The 17,054-nt window shown below is 46.2% G+C and overlaps 1 protein-coding gene across 1 annotated transcript in view; it reads right to left on the minus strand.

Moving 5' to 3' along the window:
• Window positions 1-14,006, minus strand: part of LOC106604063 (transcriptional coactivator YAP1) — a 68,555-nt gene extending 54,549 nt beyond the window's left edge. The window contains exon 1 of the mRNA XM_045717505.2: window positions 13,212-14,006. Within this exon, the coding sequence (XP_045573461.1) occupies window positions 13,212-13,421 (210 nt within the window). The 5' untranslated portion in view covers window positions 13,422-14,006. The remainder of the gene's footprint in view (window positions 1-13,211) is intronic.
• Window positions 14,007-17,054: the final 3,048 nt, after the last annotated feature.

Below are 17,054 nucleotides of genomic sequence, written 5' to 3' on the forward strand. Positions count from 1 at the left end.
TATAGCTCATCTCTTGGCAGTAGTACTGTACACTACTTTGTCATTGACCTCAAACCCAGAGTCTCTCAGAGCGTTCACAGTCAGTCCACTGACCCCCCTATCAGATCACAGCAAAATCAGTACTTGAACAGAGCAATACTCAATCAGGACTCATCAAAGCCAAAGGAACTGAGTAATATTAAGAAATGCTATAGATGGAAGGAAATCATAAAACATTTAGGCAACAACAAATTCAATCCCTTTTAGACAACTTCCTGGACAAAGCATTTCACTGTAATAGTGAAGGTGTAAACTTGGCAGTAGAAAATCTTAACAGTATATTTGACCTCAGCTTCCCTATCAAATCTAAAAAATGCAAACAGAAAACCAAAGAAAATGAACAATGACAAATGGTTTGATGAAGAATGCAAAAACCGAAGAATGAAATTGAGAAACCTGTCCAACCAAAAACACAGAGACCAGAAAACCTGAGTCTACGCCTTCACTATGGTGAATCACTAAAACAATACAGAAATACACTACGGAATAAGAAGGAACAGCACGTCAGAAATCAGCTCAATGTAATTGAAGAATCCAAAGAATATAACCACTTCTGGGAGGATTGGAAAACACTAAACAAACAACACAAAGAATTATCTATCCAAAATGAAGTTGTTTGGTTAACCCACTTCTCCAATCTTTTTGGCTCTATAACAAAGAACAAACAGCTATAACATGATCAAATACTAATCTTAGAATCAACTATTAAAGACCAGAACTCACTGGATTCTCCAATTACCTTGAATGAACTACAGGACAAAATACAAACCCTCCAACCCAAAAAGGCCTGTGGTGTTGATGGTATCCTAAATGAAATGATCAAATATACAGAACACAAATTCCAATTGGCTATACTAAAACTCTTTAACATCATCCTCAGCTCTGGCATCTTCCCCAATATTTGGAACCAAGGACTGATCACCCCAATCCACAAAATGGAGACAAATTTGACCCCAATAACTACCATGGGATATGAGTCAACAGCAACCTTGGGAAAATCCTCTGCATTATCATTAACAGCAGACTCGTACATTTCCTCAGTGAAAACAATGTACTGAGCAAATGTCAAATTGGCTTTTTACCAAATTACCGTACGACAGACCACGTATTCACCCTGCACACCCTAATTGACAAACAAACAAACCAACACAAAGTCTTCTCATGCTTTGATGATTTAAAAAAAGCCTTCGACTCAATTTGGCCTGAGGGTCTGCTATACAAATTGATGAAAAACATACAACATTATAAAATCCATGTGCACAAACAACAAGTATGACCATGTTCTGTTATAATCTCCACCCGGCACAGCCAGAAGAGGACTGGCCACCCCTCATAGCCTGGTTCCTCTCTAGGTTTCTTCCTAGGTTTTGGCCTTTCTAGGGAGTTTTTCCTAGGGAGTTTTTCCTAGCCACCGTGCTTCTATACCTGCATTGCTTGCTGTTTGGGGTTCTAGGCTGGGTTTCTGTACAGCACTTTGAGATATCAGCTGATGTACGAAGGGCTATATAAATACATTTGATTTGAAGTATGCGGTTAGAACTGGCAAAAAAAACACATTTCTTTCCACAGGGCTGTGGGTTGAGACAGGAATGCAGCTCAAGCCCCCCCCCCCCCCTTCAACATACAGTTGAAGTCGGAAGTTTACATATACTTAGGTTGGCGTCATTAACCTTACTAGGGTAGGGGGCACTATTTTCACCTCCGGATGAAAAGCGTGCCCAAAGTAAACTGCCTGTTACTCAGGCCCAGAAGCTAGGATATGCATATAATTGGTAGATTTGGATAGAAAACACTCTAAAGTTTCCAAAACTGTTAAAATAATGTCTGTGAGTAAAACAAAACTGATATGGCAGGCAAAAACCTGAGAAAAATCCATCCAGGAAGTGGGATTATTTTATGTTTGTAGTTTTCTATTGAATGCCATTACAGTATCCATTGACTTAGGACTCAAATTGCACTTCCTATGGCTCCCACTAGATGTCAACAGTCTTTAGAAATTGTTTCAGGCTTGTATTCTAAAAAATGAGGGAGTAAGACCACTTTGAGTGAGTGGACCCTGGGAAGTCGCCAGACCTGTTTTCCTGCGCACGACCGAGAGCGAGCCTTTCTTGTTTTTCTTTTATATTGACGACGCTTTTGTCCGGTTGAAATATTATTGATTATTTAGGCTAAAAACAACCTGAGGATTGATTATAAACATCGTTTGACATGTTTCTACGAACTTTACGGACACTATTTGGATTTTTCGTCTGCCTGTTGTGACTGCATTTGAGCCATTGGATTACTGAACAAAACGAGCCAACAAAACAGAGGTTTTTGGATATAAAGAGGGACTTTATCGAACAAAACGAACATTTATTGTGTAACTGGGAGTCTTGTGAATGCAACCATACGAAGATTAAAAGGTAAGGCATTTTTTATATTATATATACTATTTCTGACTTTTGTGTCGCACCTGTCTGGTTGAAATATGATTTTCATGCTTTTGTATGCGGGGCTCTGTCTTCAGATAATCACATGGTTTGCTTTCGCCGTAAGGCCTTTTTGAAATCTGACACGGCGGCTAGATTAACAAGAATAATCTAAAACTAAATAAAAAGATATTCAAAAAAAATGTTATGAGAAGAGCACCTAGCAACACAAAGTTCACAGAATGTGTCAGCGTGATTCGACAAAATATAAAGTAATACTAGAGAAAAAAGGTAGATAGAACTAGAGTGCTATCAAACGAAACTCTAGCTAGCTAATTATAACAGTTACATTTGGAACGTTAGCAAAAAATAACGGCGCTGGATACTCACCACCTCTTGGCATATTTGGTACTTGAACGACTTTAATTTCTCTGTTGCACACAAACTTCCCCCTGTTACGAGATTATTTATGGTTTAAGATGAAATGTTACTTTATTCGGCACTTAATAGGGTCATTTTTTTTACGTGAACTTGCTTTTTATGAAGTTAAACATGTGCATTTTATGACCGAATGTAAAAATTAAGTGAAATCACCGGTTTTTTTTCTCCTTCCAAGTTAGAAGAAAAAAGATAACATCTAAAGAATCTAAAGAAATCAGCCAAGACCTCAGAAAAAAAGTTGTAGACCTCCACAAGTCTGGTTCCCCCTTGGGAGCAATTTCCAAACGCCTGAAGGTACCACGTTCATCTGTACAAAAAATAGTATGCAAGTATAAACACCATGGGACCACGCAGCCGTCATACCGCTCAGGAAGGAGATGCATTCTGTCTCCTAGAGATGAACGTACTTTGGTGCGAAAAGTGCAAATCAATCCCAGAATAACAGCAAAGGACCTTGTGAAGATGCTGGAGGAAACAGGTACAAAAGTATCTATATCCACAGTAAAACGAGTCCTATATCGACATAACCTGAAAGGCCGCTCAGCAAGGAAGAAGCCACTGCTCCAAACGCACCATAAAAAAGCCAGACTACGGTTTGCAATTGCACATGGGGCCAAAGATCGTACTTTTGGAGAAATGTCCTCTGGTCTGATGAAACAAAAATAGAACTGTTTGGCCATAATGACCATCGTTATGTTCGGAGGAAAAAGTGGGAGGCTTGCAAGCTGAAGAGCACCATCCCAACCGTGAAGCACGGGGGTGGCAGCATCATGTTGTGGGGGTGCTTTGCTGCAGGAGGGACTGGTGCACTTCACAAAATAGATGGCATCATGAGGAAGGAAAATGATGTGGATATATTGAACCAACATCAGTCAGGAAGTTAAAGCTTGGTCGTAAATGGGTCTTCCAAATGGACAATGACCCCAAGCATACTTCCAAAATTGTGTCAAAATGGCTTAAGGACAACAAAGTCAAGGTATTGGAGTGGCCATCACAAAGCCCTGACCTCAAACCTATAGAAAATTTGTGGGCAGAACTGAAAAAGCGTGTGCAAGAAAAGAGGCCTACAAACATGCCTCAGTTACACCAGCTCTGTCAGGAGAAATGGGCCAAAATTCATCCAACTTATTGTGGGAAGCTTGTGGAAGGCTACCCGAAACGTTTGACCCAAGTTAAGCAATTTAACCTCTCTAGGGGAGGTGGGACGAAATCGTCCCACACTATTCAACAGCCAGTGACAAATCAGAGCCCCAAATTTAAAACCACAAAATGTCATAATTCAAAGTTCTCAAACATAGGACTATTTTACACCATTTTATAGATACACTTCTCCTGAATCGAACCACGTTGTCCGATTTCCAAAAGGCTTTACAGCGAAAGCAAAACATTAGATTATGTTAGGAGAGTACATAGACACAAAAACCACACAGCCATTTCCAAGCAACTAGCATGCATCACAAATACCCAAAACACAGCTAAATGCTGCACTAACCTTTGATGATCTTCATCAGATGACACTCCTAGGACATTATGTTATACAATACATGCATGTTTTGTTCAATCAAGTTCATATTTATATCAAAAACCAGCTTTTTACATTAGCATGTGACTAGCATGTGACTAGCATTCCCACCGAACACTGCCGGTGAATTTACTAAATTACTCACGATAAACGTTGACAAAATACATACAAATTATTTTAAGAATTATAGATACAGAACTCCTTTATGCACTCGCTATGTCCGATTTTAAAATAGCTTTTCGGCGAAAGCACATTTTGCAATATTCTGAGTACATAGCTCGGCCATCACGGCTAGCTAATTTGACACCCACCAAGTTTGGGACAACCTAAACTCAGAATTACTATTAGAAAAATTGGATTACCTTTGCTGTTCTTCGTCAGAATGCACTCCCAGGACTTCTACTTCAACAACAAATGTTGTTTTGGTTCCAAATAATCCATAGTTATATCCAAATACCGCCGTTTTGTTCGTGCGTTCAGGTCACTATCCGAAGGGTAACGCACGAGCGCATTTCGTGACAAAAAAATTCAAAATATTCCATTACCGTACTTAGAAGCATGTCAAACGCTGTTCAAAATCCATTTTTATGCTACTTTTCTCGTAAAATAGCGATAATATTCCAACCGGGCAACGTTGTATTCATTCAAAGGCTGAAAGAAAAAAATGGAGAAGTCTCATGAACGCGCATCTCAGTCTCACTGTCCCCAGGCTGACTACTTACAAATTCTGCTGCTGTACTTTGCCCAGAGACAGCAGACACCCCATTCCACTTTCTGGCGGCTTTAGAGAGCCAATGGAAGCCTTAGAAAGTGTCACGTTACAGCACAGATGCTGTAATGTCGATAGAGATGCAACAGAAGGACAACAAATTGTCAGACAGGGCACTTCCTGTATGGAATCTTCTCAGGTTTTGGCCTGCCATATGAGTTCTGTTATCCTCACAGACACCATTCAAACAGTTTTAGAAACTTTAGAGTGTTGTCTATCCAAATCTACTAATTATATGCATATCCTAGTTTCTGGGCAGGAGTAGTAACCAGATTAAATCGGGTATGTTTTTTATCCGGATAAAGAAGGCCAGTTTTATTGCTTCTTTAATCAGAACAACAGTTTTCAGCTGTGCTAACATAATTTCAAAAGGGTTTTCTAATGATCAATTAGCCTTTTAAAATGATAAACTTGGATTAGCTAACACAACGTGCCATTGGAACACAGGAGTGATGGTCGCTGATAATGGGCCTCTGTACGCCTATGTAGATATTCCATAAAAAAATCTGCTGTTTCCAGCTACAATAGTCATTTACAACATTCTGATCAATTTGATGTTATTTTAAATGGACAAAAAAAAAGGCTTTTCTTTCAAAAACAAGGACATTTCGAAGTGACCCCAAACTTTTGAACGGTAGTGTATATAATTATTATTTTATACTATTATAATTTTTTTTGCTAAGTCGTCACTGGGCTTACTATATATATTTCTTAACTTTCCTAATATTAAGCACATTGCTTATCTTTACCACCGGAGTATAGTCTGCCTGGCTGGCATTCGCTATTTAAGTGCATAGATGACATGTATTTTTTCCTGCTGCCCTGGTTTCGATACAGGTGCATGATAATGTTCCATTCTAAATCAAAACTACTGTCACAGTGTGAATGAAGGCCTAGCCCGGATGGGAGTGATGGAGTGCTGCATCAGATGACCTGGCCTCCACAATACCCCAATCGAGATGGTTTGGGATGAGTTGGACCGCAGAGTCAAGGAAAAGCAACCAACAAGTGCTCAGCATATGTGGGAACTCTTTCAAGACTGTTGGACAAGCATTCCAGGTGAAGCTGTTTGAGAGAATGCCAAGAGTGTGCAAAGCTGTCATCAAGGCAAAGGGTGGATATTTGAAGAATCTCAAATATATTTTGATTTGTTTAACACTTTTCTGGTTACTACATGATTCCATATGTGTTATTTCATAGTTTTGATGTCTTCACTATTATTCTACAATGTAGAAAATAGTAAAAATAAAGAAAAACCCTTGAATGAGTAGGTTTTTCTTCCATTTAACCTTTATTTAATTGTAGTTGCAGTGTACAGTGACATTTATTTATTTTATTTAACTAGGCAAGTCAGTTAAGAACAAATTCTTATTTAAAATGACAGCCTACCAAAAGGCCTCCTGCGGGGATGGGGGCCTGGGATTAAAATAAGTACAATATAAATATAGGACAAAACACACATCACAACAAGAGAGACAACATTACATAAAGAGAGACCTAAGACGACAACACAGCATGGTAGCAACACATGACAACACAGCATGGTAGCAACACATGACAACACAGCATGGTAGCAACACATGACAACACAGCATGGTAGCAACACAACATGACAACACAGCATGGTAGCAACACATGACAACACAGCATGGCAGCAACACATGACAACAACATGGTAGCAACACATGATAACACAGCATGGAAGCAACACATGACAACAACATGGTAGCAACACAGCATGGTAGCAGCACAAAACATAGTACAAACATTATCGGGCACAGACAACAGCACAAAGGGCAAGAAGGTAGAGACAACAATACATCACATAAAGCAGCCACAACTGTCAGTAAGAGTGTCCATGAATGAGTCTTTGAATGAAGAGATGGAGATAAAACTGTCCAGTTTGAGCGTTTGTTGCAGCTCGTTCCAGTCGCTAGCTGCAGCGAACTGAATAGAGGAGCGACCCAGGGATGTGTGCGCTTTGGGGACCTTTAACAGAATGTGACTGGCAGAACGGGTGTTGTATGGGGAGGATGAGGGCTGCAGTAGATATCTCAGATAGGGGGGAGTGAACGGGTGTTGTATGTGGAGGATGAGGGCTGCAGTAGATATCTCAGATAGGGGGGAGTGAGGCCTAAGAGGGTTTTATAAATAAGCATCAACCAGCAGGTGTGTCCAAACTTTTGACTGGTACTGTATATGTGTAGGACTCTGTCTTTCTGTGTGTTTCTGTGTAGGTCTATGTGTTTCTGTGTAGGTCTATGTGTTTCTGTGTAGGTCTATGTGTTTCTGTGTAGGTCTATGTGTTTCTGTGTAGGTCTATGTGTTTCTGTGTAGGTCTGTGCGTTTCTGTGTAGGTCTATGTGTTTCTGTGTAGGTCTATGTGTTTCTGTGTAGGTCTATGTGTTTCTGTGTAGGTCTGTGTGTTTCTGTGTAGGTCTGTGTGTTTCTGTGTAGGTCTATGTGTTTCTGTGTAGGTCTGTGTGTTTCTGTGTAGGTCTGTGTGTTTCTGTGTAGGTCTGTGTGTTTCTGTGTAGGTCTATGTGTTTCTGTGTAGGTCTATGTGTTTCTGTGTAGGTCTGTGTGTTTCTGTGTAGGTCTATGTGTTTCAGTGTAGGTCTATGTGTTTCTGTGTGTTTCCAAACATTTCCCTTGGGAATAAAATAATACATCAGGTATGAAAGAAATTGTGTTGGGAGAGAGTTGAGTTATTGACTAGACTTGGTGGGGGTCGGGGAGGGAGTTGAGTTATTGACTAGACTGGTGGGGGTCGGGGAGGGAGTTGAGGTATTGACTAGACTGGTGGGGGTCGGGGAGGGAGTTGAGTTATTGACTAGACTGGTGGGGGTCGGGGAGGGAGTTGAGGTATTGACTAGACTGGTGGGGGTCGGGGAGAGAGTTGAGGTATTGACTAGACTGGTGGGGGTCGGGGAGAGAGTTGAGGTATTGACTAGACTGGTGGGGGTCGGGGAGGGAGTTGAGGTATTGACTAGACTGGTGGGGGTCGGGGAGAGAGTTGAGGTATTGACTAGACTGGTGGGGGTCGGGGAGGGAGTTGAGGTATTGACTAGACTGGTGGGGGTCGGGGAGAGAGTTGAGTTATTGACTAGACTGGTGGGGGTCGGGGAGGGAGTTGAGGTATTGACTAGACTGGTGGGGGTCGGGGAGGGAGGTTGAGGTATTGACTAGACTGGTGGGGGTCGGGGAGAGAGTTGAGGTATTGACTAGACTGGTGGGGGTCGGGGAGGGAGTTGAGGTATTGACTAGACTGGTGGGGGTCGGGGAGAGAGTTGAGTTATTGACTAGACTGGTGGGGGTCGGGGAGGGAGTTGAGGTATTGACTAGACTGGTGGGGGTCGGGGAGGGAGTTGAGGTATTGACTAGACTGGTGGGGGTCGGGGAGGGAGTTGAGTTATTGACTAGACTGGTGGGGGTCGGGGAGAGAGTTGAGTTATTGACTAGACTGGTGGGGGTCGGGGAGAGAGTTGTGGTATTGACTAGACTGGTGGGGGTCGGGGAGAGAGTTGAGGTATTGACTAGACTGGTGGGGGTCGGGGAGAGAGTTGTGTTATTGACTAGACTGGTGGGGGTCGGGGAGGGAGTTGAGTTATTGACTAGACTGGTGGGGGTCGGGGAGAGAGTTGTGGTATTGACTAGACTGGTGGGGGTCGGGGAGAGAGTTGAGTTATTGACTAGACTGGTGGGGGTCGGGGAGGGAGTTGAGGTATTGACTAGACTGGTGGGGGTCGGGGAGAGAGTTGAGTTATTGACTAGACTGGTGGGGGTCGGGGAGGGAGTTGAGGTATTGACTAGACTGGTGGGGGTCGGGGAGAGAGTTGAGGTATTGACTAGACTGGTGGGGGTCGGGGAGGGAGTTGAGGTATTGACTAGACTGGTGGGGGTCGGGGAGAGAGTTGAGGTATTGACTAGACTGGTGGGGGTCGGGGAGGGAGTTGAGGTATTGACTAGACTGGTGGGGGTCGGGGAGAGAGTTGAGGTATTGACTAGACTGGTGGGGGTCGGGGAGAGAGTTGTGGTATTGACTAGACTGGTGGGGGTCGGGGAGGGAGTTGAGTTATTGACTAGACTGGTGGGGGTCGGGGAGGGAGTTGAGGTATTGACTAGACTGGTGGGGGTCGGGGAGGGAGTTGAGGTATTGACTAGACTGGTGGGGGTCGGGGAGGGAGTTGAGGTATTGACTAGACTGGTGGGGGTCGGGGAGGGAGTTGAGGTATTGACTAGACTGGTGGGGGTCGGGGAGAGAGTTGAGGTATTGACTAGACTGGTGGGGGTTGGGCATGCAGGTGTTTGGCTGAAATTTGACAGAGGATGTCTTAATAAAGACTAACAATAATACATCTTTGTACTTTTTAAAGAGCTGTTCATATGTATGGCTATTGATTAAACGTGCGACAAAATATTGATTATTAATTACCTTTGATCTCTTAACCCTAATGATCTCTTACCTAGCTTGATGACTGTGGGCATTTTTGCTTGCTTTTGTTTGTTCTAAATAGAGACGGCTCGAAGAGCCATGGGTCATATTGGATCGTATAGAAATGCAGGAAACGTGCATTAGATACCAAATAAATTGTGGGGGAGGACCCCCCCCCTTCTAAAACTAAAATTGCCCTCATTACTGTATGCAGAGTCAATCACATACACAATCACATTTTTTCACATCAACGTGATTTGAATTCTTGCTGGGTACTAAGTCATTCTTAGCTCTTTAGTTGTTTGTCTTCCAAATCAAATCCTGTCCTGCCCTCAGTGGAAAAGTTGGGCTGTTCTCCAACACCATCCATCCACGATGAGCCTGTCCTGCACTGAAGCCTCTGAACACCTCATACCCTCCCAACTGTGTGTAGCCTCTAGTAGCAGCCCCTCTAGTAGCAGCCCCTCTAGTAGCAGCCCCTCTAGTAGCAGCCCCTCTAGTAGCAGCCCCTCTAGTAGCAGCCCCTCTAGTAGCAGCCCTCTAGTAGCAGCATTCTAGTAGCAGCATTCTAGTAGCAGCCCTCCCTCTAGTAGCAGCCCCTCTAGTAGCAGCCCCTCTAGTAGCAGCCCTCTAGTAGCAGCCCCTCTAGTAGCAGCCCCTCTAGTAGCAGCCCCTCTAGTAGCAGCCCTCCCTCTAGTAGCAGCCCCTCTAGTAGCAGCCCCTCTAGTAGCAGCCCCTCTAGTAGCAGCCCCTCTAGTAGCAGCCCTCCCTCTAGTAGCAGCCCCTCTAGTAGCAGCCCCTCTAGTAGCAGCCCCTCTAGTAGCAGCCCTCCCTCTAGTAGCAGCCCTCCCTCTAGTAGCAGCCCCTCTAGTAGCAGCCCTCCCTCTAGTAGCAGCCCCTCTAGTAGCAGCCCCTCTAGTAGCAGCCCTCTAGTAGCAGCCCCTCTAGTAGCAGCCCTCTAGTAGCAGCCCCTCTAGTAGCAGCCCTCTAGTAGCAGCCCTCTAGTAGCAGCCCCTCTAGTAGCAGCCCCTCTAGTAGCAGCCCCTCTAGTAGCAGCCCCTCTAGTAGCAGCCCTCCCTCTAGTAGCAGCCCTCCCTCTAGTAGCAGCCCTCTAGTAGCAGCCCCTCTAGTAGCAGCCCCTCTAGTAGCAGCCCCTCTAGTAGCAGCCCCTCTAGTAGCAGCCCCTCTAGTAGCAGCCCTCCCTCTAGTAGCAGCCCTCTAGTAGCAGCCCCTCTAGTAGCAGCCCCTCTAGTAGCAGCCCCTCTAGTAGCAGCCCCTCTAGTAGCAGCCCTCTAGTAGCAGCCCCTCTAGTAGCAGCCCCTCTAGTAGCAGCCCTCTAGTAGCAGCCCCTCTAGTAGCAGCCCATCTAGTAGCAGCCCCTCTAGTAGCAGCCCCTCTAGTAGCAGCCCCTCTAGTAGCAGCCCTCTAGTAGCAGCCCTCTAGTAGCAGCCCCTCTAGTAGCAGCCCTCCCTCTAGTAGCAGCCCCTCTAGTAGCAGCCCTCTAGTAGCAGCCCCTCTAGTAGCAGCCCCTCTAGTAGCAGCCCCTCTAGTAGCAGCCCCTCTAGTAGCAGCCCCTCTAGTAGCAGCCCTCTAGTAGCAGCCCTCTAGTAGCAGCCCTCTAGTAGCAGCCCTCTAGTAGCAGCCCCTCTAGTAGCAGCCCCTCTAGTAGCAGCCCCTCTAGTAGCAGCCCTCCCTCTAGTAGCAGCCCCTCTAGTAGCAGCCCCTCTAGTAGCAGCCCTCTAGTAGCAGCCCCTCTAGTAGCAGCCCTCTAGTAGCAGCCCTCTAGTAGCAGCCCTCTAGTAGCAGCCCCTCTAGTAGCAGCCCTCCCTCTAGTAGCAGCCCCTCTAGTAGCAGCCCCTCTAGTAGCAGCCCTCTAGTAGCAGCCCCTCTAGTAGCAGCCCCTCTAGTAGCAGCCCTCCCTCTAGTAGCAGCCCTCCCTCTAGTAGCAGCCCTCCCTCTAGTAGCAGCCCCTCTAGTAGCAGCCCCTCTAGTAGCAGCCCCTCTAGTAGCAGCCCCTCTAGTAGCAGCCCTCTAGTAGCAGCCCTCCCTCTAGTAGCAGCCCTCCCTCTAGTAGCAGCCCTCCCTCTAGTAGCAGCCCCTCTAGTAGCAGCCCTCTAGTAGCAGCCCTCTAGTAGCAGCCCCTCTAGTAGCAGCCCCTCTAGTAGCAGCCCTCTCTCTAGTAGCAGCCCCTCTAGTAGCAGCCCTCTCTCTAGTAGCAGCCCCTCTAGTAGCAGCCCCTCTAGTAGCAGCCCCTCTAGTAGCAGCCCCTCTAGTAGCAGCCCCTCTAGTAGCAGCCCTCTAGTAGCAGCCCCTCTAGTAGCAGCCCCTCTAGTAGCAGCCCTCTAGTAGCAGCCCTCTAGTAGCAGCCCCTCTAGTAGCAGCCCCTCTAGTAGCAGCCCCTCTAGTAGCAGCCCTCTAGTAGCAGCCCCTCTAGTAGCAGCCCCTCTAGTAGCAGCCCCTCTAGTAGCAGCCCTCCCTCTAGTAGCAGCCCTCCCTCTAGTAGCAGCCCCTCTAGTAGCAGCCCCTCTAGTAGCAGCCCCTCTAGTAGCAGCCCTCTAGTAGCAGCCCTCCCTCTAGTAGCAGCCCTCCCTCTAGTAGCAGCCCTCCCTCTAGTAGCAGCCCCTCTAGTAGCAGCCCTCTAGTAGCAGCCCTCTAGTAGCAGCCCCTCTAGTAGCAGCCCTCTCTCTAGTAGCAGCCCTCTCTCTAGTAGCAGCCCTCCCTCTAGTAGCAGCCCCTCTAGTAGCAGCCCCTCTAGTAGCAGCCCCTCTAGTAGCAGCCCCTCTAGTAGCAGCCCCTCTAGTAGCAGCCCTCTAGTAGCAGCCCCTCTAGTAGCAGCCCCTCTAGTAGCAGCCCTCTAGTAGCAGCCCCTCTAGTAGCAGCCCCTCTAGTAGCAGCCCCTCTAGTAGCAGCCCCTCTAGTAGCAGCCCCCCCTCTAGTAGCAGCCCCCCCTCTAGTAGCAGCCCCCCCTCTAGTAGCAGCCCCTCTAGTAGCAGCCCCCCCTCTAGTAGCAGCCCCCCCTCTAGTAGCAGCCCCTCTAGTAGCAGCCCCTCTAGTAGCAGCCCCCCCTCTAGTAGCAGCCCCTCTAGTAGCAGCCCTCTCTCTAGTAGCAGCCCTCTCTCTAGTAGCAGCCCTCCCTCTAGTAGCAGCCCCTCTAGTAGCAGCCCCTCTAGTAGCAGCCCCCCCTCTAGTAGCAGCCCCCCCTCTAGTAGCAGCCCCTCTAGTAGCAGCCCCTCTAGTAGCAGCCCCTCTAGTAGCAGCCCTCCCTCTAGTAGCAGCCCCTCTAGTAGCAGCCCCTCTAGTAGCAGCCCCTCTAGTAGCAGCCCTCTAGTAGCAGCCCCTCTAGTAGCAGCCCCTCTAGTAGCAGCCCCTCTAGTAGCAGCCCTCTAGTAGCAGCCCCTCTAGTAGCAGCCCCTCTAGTAGCAGCCCTCTAGTAGCAGCCATCTCTTGTTTGGATAAATTACATAGTAGTGTGTTACCTACCTGTCTGGAGTGTGTGTGTGTGTGTGTGTGTGTGTGTGTGTGTGTGTGTGTGTGTGTGTGTGTGTGTGTGTGTGTGTGTGTGTGTGTGTGTGTGTGTGTGTGTGTGTTACCTACCTGTCTGGAGTGTGATCGGGGATCCGGCTGTCTGAAGAAAGAGTCTGGTAGTTTCCTCATCCTCATCGGCAGAGAGGAGGGGGGCAGGGCGGAAGTCTTAGGGTTCATCACGGAGTTAAACAGCGCCTCCAGATCCGTCTGGGAGTCCCCGCGGACGTGCACGACCTGCTGCCCCACCGGGGGCGCGCACTGACCCTGCCGCGCGTCCATGTTGCCTTCCAGAGGTGATGCGTCCAATTAAAACAACTGAACACTTTATTATGAATGATAACGACTGATTCCAAAACGAGAAATGGTCCAGAGTCAAATGGAAGACGACCCCTAAACTGACTACAAACAACGAATATTATTTGGAGTTTAATTTGTTTTTGTGGATTTTAATTTTGAAAGTTCTTATAGTGTTTTGGGTAATTCGTTATTTGATAAACTGGCAAAACATTGTTATCCTGCACCATCAAATGAAATAGTTCTGTTAGTTTCCTTCGTGGATTTCCTCGGCGCTGAAAACACGCATCCAGCCAGCCAGACGGCCCGTCCCACAAACCTCAGACAGACGAGCTGTACTCAACTTTTCCCTACACAAACTCCGTCTGATGATCGCTTTTCTTCAACCGCTGGACTCGAAAACCGTCCCAGCTACTCCCAAATGTGATTTCTGCATACTGTCCGACATTCAGTCCTCTACATACTTTAATTTGGTGAAAAATAAGTGTTTACGTGGTAATAAATCTCAGTTTTCCAAAGTTGTTCCAAACTGTCGATAGGACAGACTACAGCCTCAGAGTCTCATGTGACCAGTGAGAGGCGGGGTTACAGGGTTATTTTTACCGTCTGTGGTTAAAGGCTTCCACCAGGGGGCACTGCCTCCTTTACTGCTGCTTCTTCTTCTTCCACTGGAGTGTAAATCGGTACACCTTGAAACAAAAGGAAAACAACTACCCTGCCAACTAACCCTTCACTTATAATTTTTTATTTTTTTTAACACCACTCCATTCCACTACTTTGACCCTTTCTGACCCTACACCACCAGGCAAACAGCCTGGGAGGACTGTACACTACCATTCAACACTCCCTGTAACTCCTCTGCAGTAATATGTCATAAACCCAAGTACTTCTCTGCAGCTGCCACCACAAAACTATCTTCTGTAAAATGTTAATATTCCATTTCTGCGGTACAGTTGATAACCATGGCAATGAATGCAAAAGGTCTACTATTCACTGGGAGCCTCTTAGGACCCCTCACCCTTGACCTCACCCTTCCTCTACTTTCTTCACTGCCTCAGTAAACAAAACCCTCTGTACTACTCTGACCCTGGTAACCTCAACCTGCCTCTCTCGCACCAGACCCCAGCAACACCCTTACAGTTAGCACTTTACGCTTCTTTTGCCAAAACAAGTGTGTCCTTCCCTGTAGCTCAGTTGGTAGAGCATGGTGTTTGCAACGCCAGGGTTGTGGGTTCGATTCCCATGTATGGGGGGGTGGAAAGAATGTATGAAATGGAATGTATGCATTCACTACTGTAAGTCGCTCTGGATAAGAGCGTCTGCTAAATGACTGAAATGTAAAAAAAAAAAAGTAAAACTACACATTCTGTTGTCTCATGCCCTCCTGGAAACTTCTCACATTTAGGAATCTCCCTCCTACACACTGCTGCAACATCACCATAAGCTTGGCACCTGAAACAAGGTAGTGGGTTTGGAACAAGAAAGAGAGATATAGGATATTTCAGAGAAAATTATATATCCTAATATTAGCCTCGTTATTGTTATTTTATTCTGTTGCTTTTTATTACAATTTTTAAAGACAGTGACTCTTCTGTTTCACCATGCTCGCCACCGGGCCTGCGTCGCACCACTTCTGTTTCACCATGCGCGCCACCGGGCCTGCGTCGCACCACTTCTGTTTCACCATGCGCGCCACCGGGCCTGCGTCGCACCACTTCTGTTTCACCATGCGCGCCACCGGGCCTGCGTCGCACCACTTCTGTTTCACCATGCGCGCCACCGGTCCTGCGTCGCACCAGAAGGCAGACGTCTCGGACGCAGGGAATCATCTACTTTAGTTGATCCATCTCCACCCTCACCACCGCCCAGTAATCACTCAACTGAGCCCTGTTCCTGAGAGCAAAGCAAGTAACAGGTCTTCTCTCCAGTCGCGTGGCACTTAGCGCCCGCTCCCTCTGGGCGGAAGAAACACTAAAAATAATCACAAGTCCACTTTGGGTTACTTTCACTGATTGAACAGCACCCACCTCCTCCTTCACCGGAAACCACATATGGGTCAACCTAAAGGCAGGGGTCCACTTTTTCCAGAAATATCACTCCTTCTGGACCAGAATAATTGTTATCTTGATCATCGATGCAAGGCTCGAGCTCCGAGATCTTCACCACACCTGCCACCTCAGGTACTTCAGAGATCTTCACCACACCTGCCACCTCAGGTACTTCATCAGAGATCTTCACCACACCTGCCACCTCAGGTACTTCAGAGATCTTCACCACACCTGCCACCTCAGGTACTTCATCCTCATTCTCACCCAATTCACCTCCAGAGCTATTGGATTATAGCTCATTCTGTTTGTGCTTGACGCCCCGACTCCGTCATCATTGCTAGCTTCATCTGAAAACATGTAACCTACTTCCAACCATCTCTTCATCGACCCCAAACCTGGAGTTAAGCTTTCATCAGAATCCTTATCAGTAACCGGGTTTCCATCCAACCTTTTTATGCAAGTAAAGTACATGTCGGATAAAACATTTCCCGAAAGTTCTGATGGAAGCAGAACATTTGTCGGTAAGCTTTTCAAAAATGTCCTGACCGGCCAGATGTCAAGAAAACACAATACTCATCAGGGTCAACCAGGGAAGACACGATGAGGTCTTTCTGTGTCTGGAAAATTTATTATGCCAGAAATGTCGTTGGAAACGCTTTTATGCGCAAATATTGATATATAATCATCATATTGAAGTAAAGTTGGAGTCGCGAGATGATATGTTGTGTGGTCCTCACTCTACGACTCGACGGGAAAGCACGCCGTTTATTAGGCTACAGATGAAATAAGTTATGACGAACTTCACAGGGTGGTGAAAGAGCACGATGATGAGCTTGATGCTCCTTTCCAATAAATATCGAGGTCTTATTCTGGTGACATGATCATCGATGTTTGGCTGGCGTTTGACAAATAAAAAGAATCTTGCTCTTTGTCCATCATAATATCATCCATGTAGCCTATACCCACACGTTATATTGCGAGCTGTTTGTTTTATATCTCCCTCACTAGCTTTAAGCACCAGCTGTCAGAGCAGCTCACAGATCACTGCACCTGTACATAGTCCATCTGTAAATAGCCCATCTATCTACCTACCTCATCCCCACACTGTATTTATTTATTCATCTTGCTCCTTTACACCCCAGTATCTCTACTTGCACATTCATCTTCTGCACATCTATCATTCCAGTGTTTTACTTGCTATATTGTATTTACTTTGCCACCATGGCCTTTTTTTGCCTTTACCTCCCTTATCTCACCTCATTTGCTCACATTGTATATAGACTTATTGTTCTACTGTATTATTGACTGTATGTTTGTTTTACTCCATGTGTAACTCTGTGTTGTTGTTTGTGTCACACTGCTTTGCTTTATCTTGGCCAGGTCGCAATTGTAAATGAGAACTTGTTCTCCACTGGCCCACCTGGTTAAATAAAGGACTTGTTCTCAACTGGCCTACCTGGTTAAATAAAGGACTTGTTCTCAACTGGCCTACCTGGTTAAATAAAGGACTTGTTCTCAACTGGCCTACCTGGTTAAATAAAGGACTTGTTCTCCACTGGCCACCTGGTTA

This window comes from Salmo salar, chromosome 04 (genome assembly GCF_965601325.2).
Source record: "Salmo salar chromosome 04, fSalSal1, whole genome shotgun sequence".
In the NCBI taxonomy this organism is placed as follows: domain Eukaryota; kingdom Metazoa; phylum Chordata; class Actinopteri; order Salmoniformes; family Salmonidae; genus Salmo; species Salmo salar.